This window comes from Poecilia reticulata, linkage group LG12, assembly GCF_000633615.1.
Source record: "Poecilia reticulata strain Guanapo linkage group LG12, Guppy_female_1.0+MT, whole genome shotgun sequence".
In the NCBI taxonomy this organism is placed as follows: Eukaryota; Metazoa; Chordata; class Actinopteri; order Cyprinodontiformes; family Poeciliidae; genus Poecilia; species Poecilia reticulata.
The window spans coordinates 6,134,364-6,157,466 of record NC_024342.1 but is presented as its reverse complement, the minus strand read 5'-3'; the positions used below and the strand labels follow the sequence as shown (position 1 = coordinate 6,157,466).

Here is a 23,103-nt window from a genome sequence, read left to right as displayed (position 1 = left end):
TATATATATAAACTCTGTTATACCACATAATGTAGGAAACTGCAGGTTTTGTGTGTAAGAAGACATGCAACATAGGCTTTCCTTCCTGGGGCTGATAAAAAGAAATTATGAACAATATCCAACCTGTACGTTTTTGTCAAGTTCTCATTTGTTGATAAAAATTTTATCTGATTCCAATTTCATTTTACTAACTATAAAATCAATGTTTAAAAATGCTTCTGAGCCTTCCTGCTGTAAAACGTCTTTAATTGTTACCTTTAATTAGTATGAAAGCCAATGAATCTCACACTGCCAAGAAAGCAGTTATCATCTTTATATTAGCAATTAGCTCAGCTAGCATTTCTAAAACAACGTTCTGTGTGTATTCTCACTCTGAGACTAAAAATCCTTCCTGAAATTTGAGATTTAAAGGGAAGGATTGAAAAAGAGAAACTTTTCTGTGCTCCGTTGTGCCTTACTGTTACCTGCTGAATGTTTCCTCTCTGACACGTGTTGTCATTCAATATCTTGGTATTTCAAGCATTTCTGTGTATGGAAGAATATATTTAGATATTGTCACTTGGGTTTTGTGACGTAATGGACAGTTAGATTTTAATAACTCTTTTATAAAAGAAAAAAAAAACTTTTCTTTTTAGATTTTTCACCCTGAGAGTTATAGAGATATTATATTTTTCACCCTGAGAGTAAGGACAAACTGGCTACTGTAAAATAACCAATCTCCACATGTAACGATGCCTTTGAATTCGGATTTAATATGCACATGCGAAATGTTTTGAAAGTTGCATGAATTAACTCTTTATTTGCACTTCTTACAGTGTATAGCTCACTAACCCAGTGGCCAGCATAGCATTGTACCATCTTCATATCTTAGCATGGTCCTTTATTCTTTGAATGCAGACATTCGGGACAAATATGTTGTTTTTGTTTTGCCAACTTCAGATAAAATTGTCCCTCAGCAATCACAGCAATTAACAAAACCTAATTTTTCAAACTATTTTTTTAACACATTCAACATGTGTGTGACGACATTCCTCGATTCAAGCTTTGTTTTGCAAGACAACGCAGGTACAAAATATGCTTTATTTGATTTTGAGAGTCCTAACCTTGCAACTCTTCGCTGTGTAGTTTCTCCAGCTGAGAGGATTCGGTTCATTCTGGGAGAGGAGGATGACGGCCCGCCGCCCCCGCAGCTCTTCACAGAGCTGGACGAGCTCCTGTCTGTGGACGGTCAGGAGCTGGAATGGAAAGAAACGGCCAGGTGAGCCACTCAGCAGTCGGCCCCTCGACCCAACTCCTCATTGCTCTGCAGTGGGCAGAGTTGGGAGAAATTTCCTGCTTCACAGTCCTGAACGTGGAACACAATCCCAACATGTTTTATGATTGTGTAAGGAAATAGGTTGCACTCCAGTGAACTCCCAGTATGTTCTTATCTGATCGCGTTTTGCACTACCTGCCCTGTGAGACCAGGAAAGGACTCAAACTCCCACATGATCCCAACAGGATTTAGTTTGGCACAGGCCCAACCTTTAACCTCTGGAACTACTTTTCCACGGCTTGTTTTTCAATAAGATGAGATACAGGCATCAGTTCAAGCTATTTCGAAAGAAAAGCGTGCTTCCATAACGTTGACGTACGTAGTCAATGTTACAAGGCCGCAGAAATTTCCAAGGTGATAACAGATGCTTCTTGCAAGTTAAAATTCGTTCCTATTTAAGGAAGCAAGAGTCAAATGGGAGTGTCTGCAGATGAACTCCTACAAGTGAATGGTATCTCCTCTTTAGACAAGACGGCAGGTCGCAGGCATGTGGACGACGACCAAAGGGATACTCTATCCCGAGAGGAAACCCCATCCTCTGGCCTCATGTGAATAGTTCTTTGTACCAGTGACATGTGATGCCACTTATTATTAAAAAAAAAGAATCCTAGTCCCGGGGTTGTACCCTGAGGACAAGCTTAGCCAGGGTGCCAACAAAGTCTTGTTTCACCAAATGATCCGTGTGTGTGGTCTGAGCACCATTGAACACTGGCTTCATCACACTGGTACCTTGCTGTTTTTTTTTTTTTTACAGCCACTGATTTAAGTTTTTACCTGAATGCTTTTGTTTACCATTTGGAGTGTGACCAATTCAAAAACAGGATTTGTAGCAAAGACAATCACACTCTGTGCCTTTTTGGGTGTTGTCCAAGCAACTCTTGACATTGTCCCTTGCCTCTTTGTCTTCATCGTGCTGCGTCTAGGTGGATTAAGTTTGAGGAGAAGGTGGAGAAAGGCGGAGAGCGTTGGAGCAAGCCTCATGTTGCCACGCTGTCCTTACACAGCTTGATGGAGCTCAAAACATACATTGAGAAGGGGACAATCCTGCTAGACATGGAGGCATCCACACTGCAACAAGTTGTCGGTCGGTGGAGTCGACGCACAAAAAAATTCACTATTTTGCGGACGACACTGTCCTAATCCTTCACATCTCCATTTTACAGAGATGATCACCGACAGCCAGATTGAGACTGGTCAGCTGAAGGCAGACCTAAAGGAGAAGGTCGTGTACACGCTGTTACGAAAGCATCGCCACCAGACCAAGAAGTCCAACCTGCGCTCTCTTGCCGACATCGGCAAGAGCGTTTCCAGCGCAAGCCGGCTGTTTTCAAATCAGGAAAATGGTAATACCGATTTTCCTGAATTTTAGTCATTGTCAATTCCAGCATTTCTACCGTTTCTCCAAACACTAACCACCTTTTCTGCACTAATAGTTTTCTGATCCAATCTCTTTTCCTTCTTTTCTTCTTCCCCGCCCTTCCAAACTGTTTCTTCTCTCCCTTTTTTCCTGTCTCTCTTCCCCTCTCTCTTGATCTTCCTGGGGTCTGTGCTGGTTTCCTGCGTCCGGGGTGGGGACAGCACCGCGCTCCTCCTTCGATCACTCTGTGCCTTGTTTAATTCCACAAGACGCGGCGGAGTCATGCGAGGTCATGAGGAGCTCCAGCATGGGACACCTCTGTAAGTGAGGTCACGGCCCTCCATCTGAGAAGCGGCGCATAAGTGAAAACACGGGACAGAGCAGAGCCTCACTGACATTTACATTTAGACATGTAGACTGACTCGAATGTGGACGCAACGCACTCTTACTAGAACGCATTAGAATTGGGCGACAGAGATTGTTATCGTCTCTGTTTTCTGCCAATAACGGCGAAGGAGTAAAATTCCAAAGTTTACACTCTCTATTTGCTAATAGTTGCTTAAGCAGCATGTGTCTGCTGACGCCTACAAGCAGAAGCCCTGAGATGACCACACAGCCCAGCTCTCCTCGCTGAATGAACGGCCATCTGGCATTACTTGTTAAGCTTAAGCCTTGACACATTTAGCTGATATTTCTGGCTCCTTCTGTTTGCCCGACTCATGCTTTTCTTTACTCTTGCTCACCTCCCGTAAGGCAGAAAATGTCTAATTTACTGCGTCGTCCTGTCTTTTTGATTCAAACATGGCATATGCATATGGTCTATCTGCAGGTAGCCCTACCACGACCCACCGGAACCTCACCTCCAACAGCCTGAGCGATTTCTCTGATAAACCAGAAAAGGATCAGGTAATGTGAAAGCACCATCCACATCCACATGTATAGATTTTTACCATAACCAGGCGGTTGTACCAACAGTTATCTCTCCAGACTTTTTTATTTAATTCTCCCTTTCCATCCTCCTCAGGGTGTATAGTTGAAATATAAACACAATTCTTGGTGTTTTCCTATTTTTAAATATTTCTCTGGCTGTAAACATGGGTAAATTGAGTTGAATGACTTTTCTTTGTGTGTTGCCGTGTCGATGAACATGCGAATGAATTACATGAATATTATGTTCGCTGGTGTTTCCCATTTTGAAGATTCAGATCGACTAAAAAAGTAAAAATACTCAAGGTACCTTGAAATGAGAGCAACAGTAAGTGTTGTAAAATGATTTTTCAGGTTTGATTTTTTTTTGTTCTTTTTGAGTATTTGTTCTAAAATACGTTGTTGTTGCAAAAAACAATAAATAAAACATTTCAGGCGTTTTCACACATCTTTGCAAGAGTTCCAATTATTGTGGCGGGGCTTTTTCATTTACATCATACATTTGTGGGGGAAAAAAAATGTGATAATCATTATACAGATCTTGGCTTCTCTAAGTTGTCTCCTGTCTGTTTCTGCCACCGCCATGGTTCAGGATGGAGTAGCTCTCTGTAAGTTGTTGTCATATTGATGGTGACGGATCCACAGCAGGAGTTAAAAGCAGGGCAGATCCGGTTAAAATGTAAAAACTTTGAATAACTCTGTGGATGTGCTCAACCACTTTGGCCTTAACTACTTCCTTTTTTATTGATTGTTATTTAGGTCTTTATCTGCCGTCTAATTCATACGGCGATTAGACGTAATACTGTTGTTTACTTCTTATTAATCATTTGATGGCCTCTGCTTAAAAGAATTTGACCCAAATAAAGAGCAGTAGGCACATGACTCCTTGGATGTGGGAAGCGGACAGCGGCAAAGCGTTTCTATCACAACGCTGCCTAATTAACCAAAACCTTCTGATGCTAATGCACACACATACAGATTTTTTTATGCTCTTATTTTATTTTTTACACTTGAAAGCAAAGTCAAACAGTTGAACCCTTAGTGTGCCAAGACACAGATATTTGTTTTACAGAACAACTCCATTGCTTATTGATGATTCCAAGCAATTTTCTTACAACACAATTGCACCACGTTTTGCTCATTTCGCACAGTTTCCTCAATGGGGAGGCAGTAGAAGGTTGTTGTCCTGGAGTGCATTGCCCTACCTTGATGAACCGGTGTGATCCCTGGGAGGGGTTGGCAGTACTTTTCACGTGGGTTCTTTTTTTGTCAAAGTAAAAGTCAGAATGAGTGCCTTCAACTATGAGTTTGAGGCAAGACGAGACTTTGCTCCGTGTCTTTAATCTGCTGCAACCTATGGGTGTTTTTAGGACTGTAACAAATCTGTTAACGTGTGTGTTTGTCCCCTTGTCAACTACAAAGTAAGACCGGTGTAGACTTTGGATATATGCGCTTGTCAGGTTTGTTTATTGGATGGCATAAAGTCAAGATGCGTTTTGCCACATAATTCAAGCAACGGGGCAGACACCACTGCTGTTCTACATGCTTAAAGGCAATAAAAGCAACACTACTTTCTTTGTCCTGTCGGCATGTTTTCATAATTTTAAAATGGAAGATATTGGATGAATCATATGTGCTTCATAAATCATCTTGCAAGCTAAGTATTGATCCTGAGGGTATTCTATGTTATTCCACTGCCTCACTCATTCACTCTGACTTCTCTCTCTCTGATTTGTTCCACAGCTGAAGAATAAGTTCATGAAAAAGTTGCCTCGCGATGCCGAGGCATCAAACGTGCTGGTCGGAGAGGTGGACTTCCTGGAAACCCCGTTTGTTGCTTTTGTCCGTCTGCAGCAGGCCGTTATGCTGGGAGCGCTTACTGAAGTCCCCGTGCCCACGAGGTACTCTGCTGTAAAAATCCTCCTGTGACCTACTGATGTCACACGGAAACATGAATTAAACAAAACAAAACAAAATTAATACTTTCATGTCGTACCTAGATTTATGTTTGTACTGTTGGGACCTAAAGGAAAGTCCAAGTCTTACCGAGAGATCGGAAGAGCAATCGCTACCCTGATGTCCGATGAGGTAAGTCAATGTTGAGAATATGTTTTTTCTTAAAAATTATGGAAGAGATGTCCAGATCAAGATATTTCTTGTCTGCCAATACTAATTTAGTCATTTAAGAATAGACATTTGGTAAATATTAAGACCCAGTCTAGTAATATGCCAAAGGTAAAATAAAAATCAGTGTTTGCTACATGCAAACACTGATTTCACCACCTGGTTCATATTAGTTTTCTCCTGGTGTCAAATTTAACTGATTCACCAATAATGTTCATAATCTGTACAGTCTGCTGCCATTAATAAATTCCCCTCTTGCTCCTGCCACAGATGTTTCCATGCTAGGCTAACGGTTGCATGTTACTTTGTTTTATAGTGTCACACTTTGATCATTGTCTCGTATTTTAAAGCAGTTCCAGGTGATCGTTTGCGAAAAACGGTTTCAAAAGTTGGTTTCTTGCTTCGTAAAGCTTACCTTATATTCGCTTTGTACGTCTTAAACGTTAACAACCTGAGTTTCCGCTGCTTTCTGTGCAACCTTCTGAGCACGGAGCACGTGATAAACCACGGAAAGACAGGAAGCCACAGCAGCCAGTAAAGCATCTCTCTCCCCTGTTAACGTTATTGTAAAGGCCGAACACTAGGATTGTTTTGGAAAACCCAGATTTGTTGGATTAGTAAAATGATGCGGCTAGACTATCTGGCACCCTGGCAAGCAGTGCACAGGAGCAAACTGGTTGTGATTTTATAAAATTGGCCACGTAGCGTGTTCTCTACCAATAAGGAAACAGTCCCGCTGTCATCTAACTTCCAGTTGAAATTATAAGGAAACGATTGGAGTAAAGGATTTCTTAAATCTTCCTGCTTGGTGTCTTTTGTACACCTGCCACAATATTTGTCAGAAAGGTCGACGCCTTTAGCATTTTTAATACTGGGAGCACCTGGCCTGCATTTTTCCCACAGGCCTCAGCTCTCCCGGTCACATGCTCTCTGTTGATATAGTAGTTTTAGGAAGAGTTTTCTCTGGATTTCCTCGAGTTAAACTTTACGCCCTCAGCTCCCACCCAGAGTGGTCGTGTCGCAGGTTTGTCAGACGTTTGAAGTATTTTTGACTTGCTGCCTCACATGTTGTTTAGTGGTAGTACTATACACACTGGAAGCCTCGGTGCTGGCGTAAACCCGTATGTGTGTGCGCATTGAGAAACATCTGCATAGCGGAGATTTTTAGGTGCCATAAATTACAGTCAGTGACGTGCTGTATCCTTCACTCCGGTAAATAAAGCTATTGGGAAATATTTATTTTCCACTCAGTTGTTGGAGTTGCAGACTTTTTTTTCTGTTTGTTTCTGTTTCCAGGCACTGGATTGCAAAAAAAGAAAAAAGAAAAGCACACGTTCATTTCTTAAATGGTAATCGGTCGGTTTTGTTTCAATCGAAGGTGTTTCACGACATCGCCTACAAAGCGAAAGGCAGGAAGGACCTGCTGGCTGGAATCGATGAGTTCCTGGACGAAGTGATCGTCCTTCCTCCTGGCGAGTGGGACCCCGACATCAGAATCGAGCCGCCCAAGTCCCTTCCCTCCTCAGACAAAAGGTCTGATCTGATCCACATTTGATTAGCCGTCACGTGACACCTTTAGTTTTAGTTTTGGTCGCCTAACTTTGTATTTTCAGATTTTACATTAGCGAATGGAAACATTTGGACGAAGCCTTTAAAGTAAACAAACCGACTCTGCTGTTTGACATGTTGCGTAATGCTTATGTTGCCGTCAGTGGCCTCACATCAAACAAAACCAAATAAGACCATGTGGGCGTGTGATCCTCTGAGACCACAACATTTAATTAAATATCAAAAGTGAAGCAATCTGTTTTGACGTGAATGCCTGAGGATCTTGAGTAATATTCATAAAATCTGTTATGTTTCCACAAAATGGATCACCCCTTCAAAATACAAAATGGATCACCCCTTCAAAATAAAAAAATGTCTGCCAGAAAAGTGAAGAAGAGAGGTTCTTTAATAAATGCTGATCGTGTTTTTCTAACACTCAAAGCGTGAGACTTTGCCACACAACAAAAGACAATTTTATTTTTGCTACGCATCCTTACGATAAACATTTATTGCATCGTAGATATTTATTTCAAGATTCTTTTTTTTTCTTCTTTAATCTGTAAGCAATACTTTTTTTTGTGCTTTTAAAGAAAGAACATGTACGCCGGAGGAGAGGCTCCTCAGATGAACGGGGACACCCCCCATGATACGGGACACGGAGGCGGAGGAGGAGGAGGAGGGCACCAAGTGGGAGAGGAGCTGCAGTGCACAAAAAAGTAATTCAAATTTTTCATGCCATTGTGAAATCGTTATAAGTTGTGAGACAAGTTTAAATGAGAACGACAGGAGCTGACAGCTTTAAAAAAAAGAAGCTTGGTATGTTTTGGAATTTTCTTGTGGAAAGTTTTTGACATGAGTGTATTAGCATCATTTTTTATAATCCTGATTGTCTCCAATTGCTGTCAGGAGGACACATGTCTGGAGTCAAATGAAAGTCTCTCAGCCTTTGTTCTCTAGTAAACTTTTTAGTGAGGAACAAGAAACTACAGAACAATGGACGCACTTCACAGCTGAATAACCTTATTGTGTTTCTTTTGTTCAGAACATTCCCCGTCTTATGAAACTCTGACAGAAACGTACCCAGGCCGATCTTTATCACACCTTGTGCACCTCCAATTTCTTTGATCAAACTGAGTTGTCACGTGAAGCTGACGAACTCCAACGGCTCTCTCTGTCTTTTTAAGGTTTTGCGGAGGTCTTATCCTGGACGTGAAGCGAAAGCTGCCGTTTTTCGCCAGCGACTTCTGCGACGCCCTCCACATTCAGTCTCTGTCTGCCATCCTGTTCATCTATCTGGGCACGGTCACCAACGCAATCACGTTCGGAGGTTTGCTTGGAGACGCTACAGACAACATGCAGGTAGCCTTACTCTTCAAAATGCCTTTGTTTGATTAAGAAAGCAAGGAGGAAATGAGGACGATGTAAAAAGTGCAGCACCTGGGCGACCGGATGTGTTACCTGTTAACTTTAAGTCATTTAAACAATCCCAAGTTTTGACGCGGAGTCAGTGGACGCTGAGTTGGCATCGGCCGTCAGCTGAGCTCATCGTTCCGTCATCGCTCCTCGTGTTAAACCAATTTTGTCTCTTCAGCTGCTAAGCCATGCTAATTTAAGGCTTAGAAGCTCATAATAAATCCATTTGCTGAACCAAACTGCGGATTCCTTTCAGGACTTTTTAACTTATCTATAATAGCACGCAGTGTTGGCCGCCATCATTCACATGCACCTGTTAGGTGATGGCCTGTCTGGTGGGAGCCATACTTGCGTTGGCCTCTGCTGTGACGGACACATGCAGAGAGCATCGGCCGTGTGCGGGGGATTTGCCAGAGCTGTAAATAACCACAGATCCAGATTACTCAGCCATTGTAGCCTCAGCATGGGTGTTAAATGAACCCTCCCCCCCTTCAATCCTGGACTTCATCACTGTTCCGCAATCCTGTTTTCTAATTTGGGTAAAGAGGGAATCCCTGCCCTGGGATAGCCTTTCTTAGTCATTGCTTCAGAGGTAGAACTCTGCTGTTCATTGTTCTCCTCAACATTATGCTGTAAACTAATAAACATTTAATGGGCCCACCCCAATTTATGCTATCTCCAAGAAAAACTAAAGTGTCATCTGCATAAGAACAAATTTAGCGTTGACTTGTGATGGTAAAGCTGTACAATACTTGTGATAAAATGTGTTTCTGGTACATTTATAGTCATACTTTGCTTCAATTCTTCACTCTGTCACCTCGGTGAAAAAAATCTTAACTTGTTTTTGATGTGCGCCGCAGGGAGTACTGGAAAGTTTCCTCGGTACGGCGCTGTCAGGAGCAGTGTTCTGCCTGCTAGCTGGTCAGCCCCTGACTATCCTCAGTAGCACGGGCCCGGTGCTTGTGTTCGAAAGACTTCTCTTCAATTTCAGCAAGTGAGTACCTCCCAGTCAACCCTAGTCAGTCACAGGATTTCTCCTGTGACTGTATAGTCATCATGCAAACATGACGCAAAGAATAAAGACAAGAAGGAAATTCGATTGAGAATCCAGAGCAGCAGCTTTCAAGAAACTATCAACACGTAGAGCACAGCTTAAGCTTTGCATCGGATGTTTCTTTTCTTTTTTTTTAGATTGCTGCAAGTGGGCCGATAGTTCCTGGTGTAAATCTCTTGGCACTTATAGATTGTTCGCAGAACGGTTTGACTGTTAGCTTCCTGTTCTGATTGATTAGACAAGAACAGCGTCAAACCTTATTTAGAACACGATGTTGGGCACGCTGCAAAAAAACAAAAAAAACCCTGGTTCCTGTGATAGCGCTGAACTCAGCAGCATTCAGATGAGTGATCTTTCCTCACACGATGATAAAAATTGTACGTACAGAATCATTTCACAAACACTAAAGGCTGTTTAATGCCAATGTCTCTCTCTTGGCTCTGCTCTAAGCCCCTCAGTCGGTCTTCTAGCATTACCAGACAACATGCTGACTCTGTTCCGTTATCAATAATTCACTCTCATTTATTTTTACGCTGCGAGTGGAGAATGTTGTGGGTGTCTGTGCCCTGCAAGCGGTTCCGGCGTTCTTAGCAGCTGCTAGGCTGCACACAAGCGTTTCATGCCCTGCGCCACAGATGGTAAATAGATAAAAGCATGTGGTGCAGTTGCATGTGGAGCCCTTTAATTTAGGGTTTAGCTTTCTCTATCGAAGAGCTGTCATGGGCCTGGTACGACATTATCATAATAACATGATACTTAAACATGAAGGTATTTACACAAATATATTTAACAAAAATGTTCATTACTTTTATTTAAAGCAGAAAAGTAGCAGTTATTCCTACTGCTGCTTAAATAATATGACATCACCTACAACAGGTGCATCTAAAATCGTTGACTTGGAAATCAATGTTATTAATAGAATAGCGTCTGTCAAAATCAGGACGTTGAGGAAGGTTGGAGATTATTTCAAAACTTCTAAAATTGTAACACAAGTCCAAGAAGCCAACACTAGCTTGTTAGTCAGCTAACATTAGCTTGTCTGCTGCAGCTAATGCTGCGTGGCGTTTGCTTAAAAGAATATTGTATTGTATCACAAGAGCTTTTGTTTACTGAGTTTGTGTTAAAAATTTGAATTCTCAGAGGCGTAGCGGTCTTTTTAAGTTGCCACTTTCACTGAAACTATTTTGTTTTTTTTTGTTTCCCCCCCTCCTCGTCCGTACTCAGAGACAATAGTTTCGACTACCTCGAGTTTCGGCTGTGGATCGGCCTGTGGTCTGGTTTGTTCTGCTTGGTGCTGGTCGCCACGGATGCAAGCTTCCTGGTGCAGTACTTCACACGCTTCACAGAGGAAGGCTTCTCTGCGCTTATTAGCTTCATTTTCATCTATGACGCATTCAAGAAGATGATAAAGCTGGCCCAGCACAACCCCATCAACTCGGAGTTCGATCACAACCTCATCACTCAGTACGACTGCCGCTGTGTACCGGGTGCGTATCCCGCAGCTTGACAGACCAAACCCGGTCACCGTGGTGCTGATTGATGTTGCTGAATTTGTCACGGTGCCGGGACTTGTGTGTTATTTACACGTCTGCGTTGGAAATAACAAATGACACTCCTGCTGACTTTCCCATCCTCTATATCAGATTTAAACTGACAAAGAGCGATTCAGCTGACATCAAAAGCATTCCCGCTTCACTGATTAGATATCATTGTTCCTTTTTTTTTTCCTTCTAGGTAATTCATCAACACTCTTTGATACTTCTGCCTGGACAAACCGTACTGATCTGGTATGTGGTGTCCTTGTCCTCTAAAAACACAAAACTGAACAGTGTAAACAGCCTGGATTCAGGGATCGGTTTTTCAAACTTGTTCTCACCCAACTCTTTGTTTACTCCTGGCCTCTCCAGCAGGAGAACGCCACCTGGGCGTCCCTGACCCAGCATCAGTGTAAGGAGTTTGGAGGGCTGCTGGTCGGAAAGGCCTGTGACTATGTGCCTGACATTACCCTGATGTCCTTCATCCTGTTCCTTGGGACCTACACCTGCTCCATGGCTCTGAAGAAGTTCAAGACGAGTAGATTCTTCCCCACAACAGTGAGTGATGAACAGTTGAACAATAGCTCATCTCTGACTGAGCTGTAGGTCTTTTTCAAAGGAGAACTGGCAAAGCTTTTGGTCTGTAATTCTGCAAAATGATAGAGATACAGAAGAATTTCTGCTGTATTGGCAGCTAAAGGCTCTGCAGACTATCGACTCTAGGGGGCGCTATACATCTGGAAGCCTTACTTCTGACATTTTTGTTTGTACAACACCAGGCCCAAAATCGGCTTGTCTCTGAACCTTCAGAGACACATAAAGACAGTTCAAAAGTCGGCCTTCCATCACCTGAAGAACATTTCTAGGATCAAAGGACAAAAGTCCAAGCAAGATCTAGAAACTCCTCCATGTGTTTGTCTTTTGTCTACGCTGCATCCCCAGAAGCAAACATGGAGAAGCATCATTCAGCTTTTATGCACCACAAATCCAGAACAAACTTCCAGAAAACTGCAAAGATGCCAAAACACCTAGTTCCTTTTTTTAAATCGAGACCAAAAACCCAGCAGTTTAGAGTTACCTTTGATTAGTAATCGGTGGAACATTTTCAGCTATTTTTTTTTCCTTAAAATAAACTCTCTAAGTGATGTTGCCCCCTGTCTAGGTGAGGAAGCTCATCAGTGACTTTGCCATCATCTTGACCATTCTTCTCTTCTGTGGCATTGACGCCTTGGTCGGTGTGGACACTCCAAAGCTCATAGTGCCTAGTGAATTTAAGGTAATCGCTACACATTTCAAATACACATAGATGCATGGTTTTCAAAGTGGGCTTGACGTCTTGGTGCTGGATATGCTTTAGACCAGGGTTGTCCAAACTTTTGACACATGGGCCAAAATCGTCAAGTCAAAACGACTTGAGGGCCAAGAAAATATTCTTTTATCAACTCAACAATAAACTAAGCATGTGATTTTTTTTTAGTTAAACAAATAAAGTAGTCAGATTTGTTGTTAGAAAGGGGGTGTGGATATTATTATTGCTACAAAAATGTTGCTGTATTTAAAAAATGTTTTGCAAATTTTCTACATATCAACTGGAAAAACTATAACCTTTAGTCATTTCTGAGCCATAAAATCAATATCTAGGTTGCAGTTTATTTGAAAACTCTTACTGTTTTAATCCATGTTAAATACATTAATTAGAAGCAGATTTGGGTGCATCAAACTCAGCTTTTGAGTAAAAGTGGATGGATGTGGGTGCTTGCTTGCAAGAGAACGCTAAGAGAGTGGTCATTCAAAGACCAGTGATTGTTTTATTGCCAACATATTTTTTTTTATTGTGAGAAAATCTGACTTTGTCTGCGATAATTTTGCTAAACTAAAAATGGAATAGTCTCCATTTACATTTGACACCTGTGCTGGGTTGGCCAAACATGCCGTTCTTGAACTGAAGTCAGTCTGGGGGCCTCACACGGGCCCCCGGGACGCTGGACGCCCCTTCCACCTTAGACAAAGGCCGGTGCTGTGGTGAGCAGAGTGCTGTTTCCTTAGATTACACTGTTAATGATCCATGTTTCTGCAAGAAAGCCTCCCTAATTCCTTAAAGTCCCCTGCTCAATGCGCTCTTTGTAGTTTGCTCAGTTGGACACATATTACCTTGAAACTAAGACACAGGCATGCTTGGAGATTTCTGAGCTCAAATGTTGGACGGCTGGCTGGCAGGCCTCCCTTTCGGTGGAGGAGTGGGCAAAAGGTGATTACAGGTGATGTGAGAACCGACACTTCTCTTTGCGAGCACAGAGGCGGCTTTCTTTGCACATAATAATGCACAAGTAATCGAAACCTTTGGGTTTTGGTACCTGCTTCCTTAATTTCATGCTTCGGATGTTAGCCATGTTCTTGCATGTGGATTGTCCAACAGAAGTATTGACCATTACAACTAATGCTTTTTTCCCCTTTATTTTTCTTTATTCAGCCCACAAGTCCAGCACGGGGCTGGTTTATTCCTCCTTTTGGAGGAAACCCCTGGTGGGTGTACCTGGCTGCTGCACTTCCCGCCCTCTTGGTCACGATTCTGATCTTCATGGATCAGCAGATCACTGCGGTGATTGTGAACAGGAAAGAACACAAGCTAAAGGTAGGCAGTTCACCTGAACGTTGTCAAATGTACGAAGAAGATCTTTATATCTGTCATACATCAGTAATCACATTTTTTTTAAAGGAAAATTGAACATTTTGACCTTGTAAAGTACTGCAGTGGCAAAAGGTTCATTTTTGAACCACCAACTTAAGAAATATTCTGGAGCTGTATATGATAACTACTTTTAAATTACATTGGAAAAAAGATGGTGAAGACAAAGAGCTCAGTAATAAATGAGGCGTTTAAGTACATGGGGCAGAAAGGACTCTTTTTTTTTTAATTTAAGCTAGTTTTCATTCATTCACAAAGGTGGGTAGTGTAGAGTATAAAATCATTAACTTCTGGCTCGTTATATTCTCTTGTCCTCCCGGATTCAATGATTCCATTCGTGGAAACAAAAGCCACACAGAGATGACAGTCAACGCTCCACGTCATACATTTTCAGAGTTTATTTTAATATTTAAAAGCATAACATGACATCAGCAACACAGACACTTCATACAGACTAAAACAGACATTCATTTACCTGAGACAAATGGAAAAGAAGAAGAAAGAAAGAAACAAAGAAAGAAAGCAAAGACGTCTTTGGAGAGTTGCAAGAGCAAATCTGATTTGTTACTCCTGAGTACAAACTTTTATATAAAGGCGTATTCTTGTCTTTAATTTATTCAAATAAGGCGTATCATTGCTCATCCAACCAGGAGCTGTCTCTGACCCTCTTTAAAGTTAGAAACTCCCTGCAATTTGTTTTCAAGATCAAACATCAGTTGTCTCCTTTATCTAAGCAGAGCTTCTCCTCCACTGGTCTGAACTCCTGCTGTTTTATAGCTCATCACAGATCAGTGTGAAAGCTGGAACTTCTCCTGATTGTTTCCCACACAGACAAAAGGGTAGATCACAAGATTCGGCAGGCAATCTGCTGTAGCTACAGGTAACCTAAAGATTAGTCCAAAAACTATAATTAGGCTATTTCAATCAAGACATGTTGCTAAGTTTTAAAACTAGCACATTTTAAATTTATTTTCTTAACAGTAGATACAATACAACACAAAATATTCACAGCTGTTTAAGCTTTTTCCATAAGTAATGTGAAAGGCCAGCTCATTTAGTCAGTAGTGCCAGGCATTTCATATTTTTACTCAAGTAGAAGTAAAAAGTAGTCCTCGGATTTAAAAAAAGAAAAAAAGGTCTTTGGTTAAAAGGCAACTCAAGTATCGAGTAACTGATCAAAACTTTGGTCACTTAATTTTTTTTTTTTAAATGACATCATTAGATAAACCAAAACCTAAAGTTATGTGGAAATGTTGGTATTTTAAAGACCAAAATGAAAATAATTCCTATAAATAAAATAACTACAAAACAACCAAGTCCAGCAAAAGAACAATTTTTTTCCCCAAAAAAAATTATTTCAATATAAAACACACAACGTAGGTGTGTGAATCTTTGGTTAAAATAAGCTCGTTTTTAATTCAACGAAGTCCCTCGTAGTGGGCCGAGTATCCAGAAATCCTTCTGTTGTAAGAGTAGCGATGCTTCATAGTAGGATTATTCAAGTAAAATTAAAAAGTACATCATAGTAAAAAGTTGCATCTACTCCAGTAGATGCATCCATCATAACCCTATCAAACCCGTTGTCTTCTCCCTGTTTGTGCTCAGAAAGGGGCCGGTTATCACCTGGACCTGTTCTGGGTGGCCGTCTTGATAATTCTCTGCTCCTTCATGGGGTTGCCATGGTACGTAGCTGCTACCGTCATCTCCATCGCCCACATTGACTCTCTGAAAATGGAGACCCAGACCTCCGCCCCCGGAGAGCAGCCCAAGTTCCTGGGCGTCAGGTGAGTTGTTGCTTCATTTTTATTTATTTCTTCTATCGTATTTACGGCCGTTTTTTCACGTGTTTTCAAGTATTGGTGAGAAGGATCTCACCGAGTGCTTCTATTAAAAATCTCCTATTCCAATTTTTTAATACATTTGTGGCATATAAATACACTCAGTTTGTAAAAATCAAACTAATTGCTGTATTGCTCAGATCAGGAAAAGATTTTTTCTAAAAAAAAAAAAAAAGTTCCGATCAGTTTCCATGACGTCGTCGTCGGTCTCTATAGCTGATGACATAAATTTCCATAACATTGTTTTTATGAACTTTTTCCCCCTTTTACGTGCTAAGAACCCATCATAAAGCTTCAGAAGTCAGAGTCCTTGCATGTGAAAACTTTCAGGCTTTACAAATGATGTTGATTTTCCTATTTCTTCCCCCCCCCCACCCCCCCGCCCTCATCCAGGGAACAAAGAGTCACTGGCATCTTTGTGTTCCTCCTGACAGGACTCTCCGTCTTCATGGCTCCTATACTGAAGGTATTCCGTCCAGCTCCTAATTCCTCCATGGAAACGCGGATTACAGTCCGTCCCTTTTGGACGAGCTCTCGTCACTTGTCTTTATGTTTTAAAAATCATTTAAAATCTTCCACTCATCCGATTAGAAGCCCCCGTACCTGAACTAATTCGATGTGAAATTCATCAGGACTTTAAGCTCCAGTTGGAGAAGAGTGTAGAGTTTCCATTCCCTCATTAAGCTGGGAAAGAACCTGAGCGGAGGCTGTTGTTGGAGCTGCTGCGCCCCCTGGTGACCATTTTGTTTTCCAGGCGTGGAAAAGTAGATTCCCCTCAAACTGTTGTCTAATCTGCTATCTGTGAGCTACTTTAAACTAGCTGGAGCTTTAACACACAAAACTATTCTGGTTTCTTATTTATAATTTAACTTTAGCTGCTGATACTACATTCATCTGCATGTATAAAATGGATATTGTTTTTGCTTTGTTCTCTGCAGTTCATCCCGATGCCTGTTCTCTATGGTGTGTTCCTCTATATGGGCGTGGCGTCTCTTAATGGTGTCCAGGTGAGTTGCTCTACTCTAACTAGCTTATACGTTACTTTTTCATAGCCCTCTGTGAGTCTCACATTTGATGTTGCAATAATAAACTTCACAGTTGCTCATTGAGATTTTGTGCAGCAAACCATCATTAAGTGGATAGTTGTGAACATTTATTTTTGTTACAAAATCTACAAAAAAAAAAGGAATTATCTAAGGAGGAAACTGCATTTGAATTAAATACAAAATAAATTTGTGTACCAGGATGGGCTGAATACAAATGCACAAATCCACACTTTTCAGAATAGTATTATTATGTACAAAAACTCAAGTCATTTTCTTTTCAGAGTTATGCAAATACTCTTTTGGGCTGTCACATACATTTTCCCCCTCTCCAAAAATGTTTCCAATTACATTCGGTTTAGTTACAATGGCAAAGAGGAGTTAATATTAGTATTGGTAGGCACTAGGTATCGTCATAGCAACACATGTACATAACCTGAAAAGAGCCAAACTATTGAATGAGTAACTATAACTACAAACCTGTATATTCTTGGCATATAAGTACTGTTCAGTATCACCTGTTGTTGTGTAGATTCTTGTCCATCAGTGTTTAAATCACTGATCAAAAGTTGGGTATTGTAGTCAGAATTGAAACCAAACAGCCAAACAGAGATTTGTGATGGGCTGGCCCTCCTTTTGTAAAATGACAGGCTTGTTCTTTGTTGCTTTTTACTTCCAATAAAACTAGTTAAGAACCAGTTCTCAGGCGCCAGCCTTTCTCTGAACGCTTTTGTGGGGAAAAAAAACCCACAACAGAAGTACTGATTTCTTTTCATTTCACTTTTCTTCATCTCATTGTCTGCTTTGAATAAAAAAAATCAAAATCCCCGACAGTTCATGGACCGTCTGCAGCTGCTCCTCATGCCAGCCAAGCACCAGCCGGACCTCATCTACTTGCGCCACGTTCCCCAGAGACGCATCCACCTCTTCACCTTCATCCAGGTCCTGTGCTTGGCTCTGCTCTGGATCCTCAAGTCCACCGTAGCCGCCATCATTTTCCCCGTCATGGTGAGGATTGCCTGACGTGTAGCCGAGTGAAAACTGAAGCACAAAGGACAGGGCCGGACTGTGTGTCTGAAAAAACCACGAGTACCACGAGAAAAACGTGCTATATCGGCTGACATCGATTAAATGTCAATATCAGTAATTGTTTATTTTTTGTTTTAAATATCTGAAATACTACAAAACTGGTAGCATGACCTTTCCTGCTTTAGCCATGGTTTTCCATGCCATTGTACATTTTAAGCCGTTACGAGGCACGGTGGCAAAAACCGAAATTGTTGCCTTGCACATTACTCTGCAGGTTGTTGCTAGTGAGTGAGTTAGTTGATGCCACCAATCTAATCATGAGAAGTTAAGCCGCTAAAGTCTTTCCTCTGCCTACATCTTCAGAAATGCTGCACAGTTCTGAATAGGACTTCAGTAAATATCCTATACATTGAATATTCCATAAGATGTATATATCGACCGATACTGACAATGCGTTTATCGCGATACGTATTGCTACGGATTGATAAATTCTCCAACCTTCTGTTGAGAATGATTTCCCTGCGCTTCCATTCGCAGATTTTGGCGTTGGTTGCCGTACGAAAGGCCATGGACTACGTGTTCTCCCAGCACGACCTCAGCTACCTGGATGACGTGATCCCGGAGAAGGACAAGAAAAAGAAGGAGGACGAGAAGAAGAAGAAAAACAAGAAGAAGGGAAGCATCGACAGTGAAATTGACTACGTAAGTAGCCGTCGGTGGGACAAATGGGAGACAAATGGCACTTTTTCTCGACTCCACTGTTGATGTGACGTGTCAGAAAGTAGCTCTCCAGCGGTTAATGTTGTCCCTCCGTCCTCCCACAGTCCGACTACCCCTACCATGAAAATATCCCCTCTATAAAAATCTCTATGGAGATGATGGAACAGGAGCCCATGTTGGGGGATAAATCTTTGGATAGTGAGTACTACTGGCCAGGGATTGCTTTGCTCCCGCTAAGAGAGCTCCTCAGACTTTGCTTCTCGAAGCTTCTTCTCCTGCCGCGCTCACCCTTTAGTGCTGACTCTGACTTCCTGCCCAGCTCAATCCGTTAGCGGATAGGTTCATGTTGGAACCCTGAGAAAATAATAAWAATAAAAAAATAAAGCTTTGCACTGCTTGCTTGCTTTTTTTTCCTTCTCCAGTTTTTGCTTCTGCAGCCTAATTTGAAATTTAGGATTTTGACAAAACACTTTTGCTGTTTCCCCCCCCCCCCCCTCAGGAGATTCGCCGCAAACTTTCCTTAACCCCCATTCACCGTGCTGAACAGTACTTTGGCTCCCCCACTGTGTAAGTGAGTACCATCCTCCTTTTGCACAGCTGTCCTATATATTTTTTTACAATTATATAAAAGATTCACTTGCAATTAGAACCTCTGAGTTAACAAACGTAGGGTCATAACCAGCGTTTCCTTTAGTTATCGATTAATCTACCTAACAATTATTCTGACGATTAATCGATTAATCGAATAAGTAAAATGGTAGATTCTACAGATTTTTTATTTAAGATTTTTTTTCATGCAATTTTAAAAATACATTAAAATTAAATTTCTTTTTTAAAATAAGTAAATATTTTTATTACGAAAATTGTGTCTACAGCTAAAACTAATGTATTTCTAACATCAACATGTGAAAAGCTCAGACATTGTGCTTGAAAAGGCTACAGTGTCGGGCTGATCTGTTGATTTTTTTTTTAATTGACTAGTTAATAATTGCATATTAAAAATATACTTATAGGAGATTTTTTTTTTTTACAGAATTTGAAACTTTTGAAGTTCAAACTATACCACTAGATGGGTTCAGGGTAGAATGTATTTACATTTTTTTTATTATCTTAACTTCAAAATGTGTAGATTTTTTTCCTACAATTTTAGCTTAATTTCTACTCTGAGTGTGTTGTTCTTTTAGCAAATTGCCATTTTTTAATGTGTGTACTCCAGTTAACGATTAATCTATTACTGACTAAGTTGATGATTATTTCAACAACTGAATAATCACAATTAATCTGATTAGTTGTTTCAACCCTAAGCAAAAGTTTGCAAAAGTATCACTGCAGACTCCCAATTCAGCTCAGTTCTGGACTTTGACTGGACTCAAAAATTGCACAAGAGTTTATTGAGATGTGGCAGAATAATCAGGGCTGAATCCAGCAGTTAACTAGACATTTTTGTAGATAAATATGTTTTACTTTAGAATAAATTAAAGACATTGAGGTTTATGGTCGCAAAATGCGACGAAATCTGAGGCGATGTGAAGGCGGCGAGAAGCTTCATGTCACTTTATTTTTGTGTCTTTCTCTCAGTTTCGGCTGCGGTTCACACGGCTCACCTCGGATTAGGATCGACCGGGAGGATAACGGCTCCCTCGGCAGGAAGAGCTCTGAAACTGAACTGTGAAAGAAAACTGTACACAAACAGCACAACACTGCAAACGTCCTCTTTTTTTTTTTTTACTTTTATTTTATTACCACAGTGCCGATCTGTAGCGGTTATTTCTATGACAGTTCACACGAGGATTTCAATCCAAATAGCTGGAAGTATTTCGTCTTAACACTTTTGGTGGTACTGAGTTTTCAGCGTCGTCGGCTGGAAAACAAGCAGAACGTCACCTGACTTCACTTTTGAAAGTATGTGTTATTAATTAATTTATTAAACATAACGTTTGTAGGCATCAACAGAGGTCCTGGAAGCAATAGCAATTATATGATTTGCTTAAGTCAGTTACTCTGTACATACCAATACCCAAAGTTTTAAATTTTTTTATTATTATTGTCATGAAACACTCGCATGCAAGTTTCTTGTTTTAGAAAGAAATCTTCACCTGAACGTCGCTGGGATCCATGTCTTCCTTTTACATGTTGCGAACAAAACGGCCTACACAAAGTCATCTATGCAAAAACCACAAGCCGACTTATAAACATTTTAACGGATTTGTTCCAACAAATTAAAAAAAAACAAAATTAAAAATAGCAGCTTCGTCTCAGTATCAACACAGGTTTCATCTTCATTTTTATTTTCCCCAGCCTCATTTACCTTTTTCTATATATTTATTGTTGTATTTAAACACACAGTAAAATAGCTTGCTGGTTGGATTTTATGAAAGAGATGGAAATAGTTTTTGTTTTTTGTTTTTTTTCACTTTGTCTTCTCGGTGGTCTGCGTCCACTCAGCTGTCGTTTCCCTGTTTACAGAGTCCAGGATGTTTGAAACCCTCACGTAGCTCTACCTCTTCTTCTCTTTAGGTGCCAGACATGTTTGTTTTGTTCTTTTTTTAATGATTGAAATGCGTCTATTGTGCAATGGTTTCTGATCAAACACTAATCTGATTTATTCCGTATCTCCTCAATTTGGCACTGTATAAATGTCAGATTCATTTTACGGCATATGATTACTGTCATTATTGTTTTTTTTTAATCATTGTAAAAAGTGAAATAGCAGATATGTGAAAGGGTAAATCCACCTGATTTAAAAAAACAAGAACAATGTTTGCATTTGAACTGAACATGGCATTAATATTAATATACGGCAACTCGTTCTTTTGATGATATTTCAAACACTGAAGTCGAGGAGAATAAAAGGATTCAGCTCGTCTTATGACTTCAGTGTGCTGCTGGTCCGCGAGACAATCGATTCTTTTATTAGGTAGCTTTTATTTTACAATGTGATCTTATACAGAGGCTGATGATTTGATTAATATTTAATCTTTAAATACTTTTTAGGTTGTAGTCTTTGTTTTGTTGTTTTTTTTTAATAATGCAAATCCAAATTCAGACCAGCTACTGCTTCATTGTCTTTTGGAGTAAAAAGTCAGAAAAGATGCATACAGTGCTGCAAAATGTGTTTGCCTACTTACAGATTTTCTTTTTTTTTCTACGTTTTTGCTATTTGGCCACATAAAAATGTAAAAGACCATCTAATGAAGTACACAAAGAAAATCTCAGTGAGCAAAACCAGCAATCTTCTGTCTTTTTCTCTTTTTTTCATTTATTGGAGAAAAACCTGCACAAATCAGGCCAACATTATGTGGAAATAATCGATCCCATTGAAATTCCTCGACGTCTTAGTAGAAAGTCTGGACTTCCACTGGGGGAGTGTTTCAGATGTTTGCTGTCCTGCTGCATAACCCAACTTTACTTGACCTGAAGGTCACAAACTGATGAGCAGAATTTCTGGTTTTGCGAATCACTAAACGTTGTTCAGATCTTGAAGTTGCATTTTCCTTTTTTTTTTTAAATGCTCTTAACAGCAGAAATATCTTCTAAGTTCCACTTTTGTTTCTTTCAGTTGCAGAATATTTCCCTAAAAGCCTTAGGGATGAACAAAATAGTTTTTGAAAAACATGTGACATTGCCCTTTCTGTTTTGTTTTTTTTGTTTGTTGTTGTTTTTTGCGAGTGAATTCTCCCATGGTGGCTGTTTTGACCCAATCTCTTTCTTGTTTTTAAGTCAGGAACCCTGAGGCTTGACTTAGTTTAGGACTTGTTCTGTTTTTTCCCCCTGACTTATTTGCTGAATTTTTAACAAGCTGGAGTATTAAAAATGCATCCAAATCGCAGCTAAATCAACCTTTTCACATGGGGTTGGTTCCTCTTAAATCTAGATTGATGATCTGAAACATGCGACTGAAAAGCCAAAACAAAAGAAATACCTTATTTTGGACAAATGCTTGTTGCAGCACTGTATTCCGATTTTCATTTAGTAAACACATTTCCAATGTTCCTGCTCAATCAAGCTCATCACCGGTACCAAACTGATTTATGCAAATGATTTTATGTGTGTGTGTTAATGCATCCAAATCATTTGAGCTGTGTAAACATATTACTTCCAACATTACAATATTCACATGCGCACACTATTTTGTCACTCATTGGTCTTGCTAAACGGCTCTGATTCATCTCTTACAGTATGTTTTTTTTTTTTTTTATAAATGTGAATCTAATGACTGTTAACATTGCATTTTTTTCTTCCTCCCAATAATCCAGCCCACCGGGTCTTCCTCTTTGTTTCCGTACTCTGTACATCTTGAAACGCCGGCCTCTCTCATTCTGCTTCCATACCTGTTATATTTATCGTCCTGTGACACTGAAACCAATTTTCTACCACGCATCGTATGTGCTAAACTGTCAGGCTACTCCGAAGGAATTAAAGTGTCAGTGTTTTTCTATGAGATAGTGTTTTAAATGAGAGCAATAAAACAATCGGAATGATTCTTAAATGTGTTGTCGTCTTGTTTTTTTTTT

At 40.4% G+C, this 23,103-nt stretch overlaps 1 protein-coding gene across 1 annotated transcript; it reads left to right on the top strand.

Annotated features, from left to right (window-relative positions):
• The first annotated feature begins 1,117 nt into the window (after positions 1–1,117).
• LOC103473356 (electrogenic sodium bicarbonate cotransporter 1-like) lies at positions 1,118–23,078 on the top strand. The gene is made up of 22 exons (XM_017308034.1): positions 1,118–1,258; positions 2,239–2,399; positions 2,479–2,658; positions 3,502–3,578; positions 5,343–5,500; positions 5,600–5,687; positions 7,102–7,256; positions 7,862–7,987; positions 8,456–8,630; positions 9,545–9,678; positions 10,963–11,225; positions 11,473–11,525; positions 11,646–11,831; positions 12,436–12,549; positions 13,744–13,905; positions 15,565–15,743; positions 16,191–16,263; positions 16,736–16,804; positions 17,675–17,848; positions 18,407–18,571; positions 19,089–19,156; positions 20,168–23,078. The coding sequence occupies exons 2-22, from the start codon at positions 2,324–2,326 to the stop codon at positions 20,259–20,261; spliced, it is 2,769 nt and encodes a 922-aa protein (XP_017163523.1). The 5' UTR covers positions 1,118–1,258; positions 2,239–2,323; the 3' UTR covers positions 20,262–23,078.
• Positions 23,079–23,103: the final 25 nt, after the last annotated feature.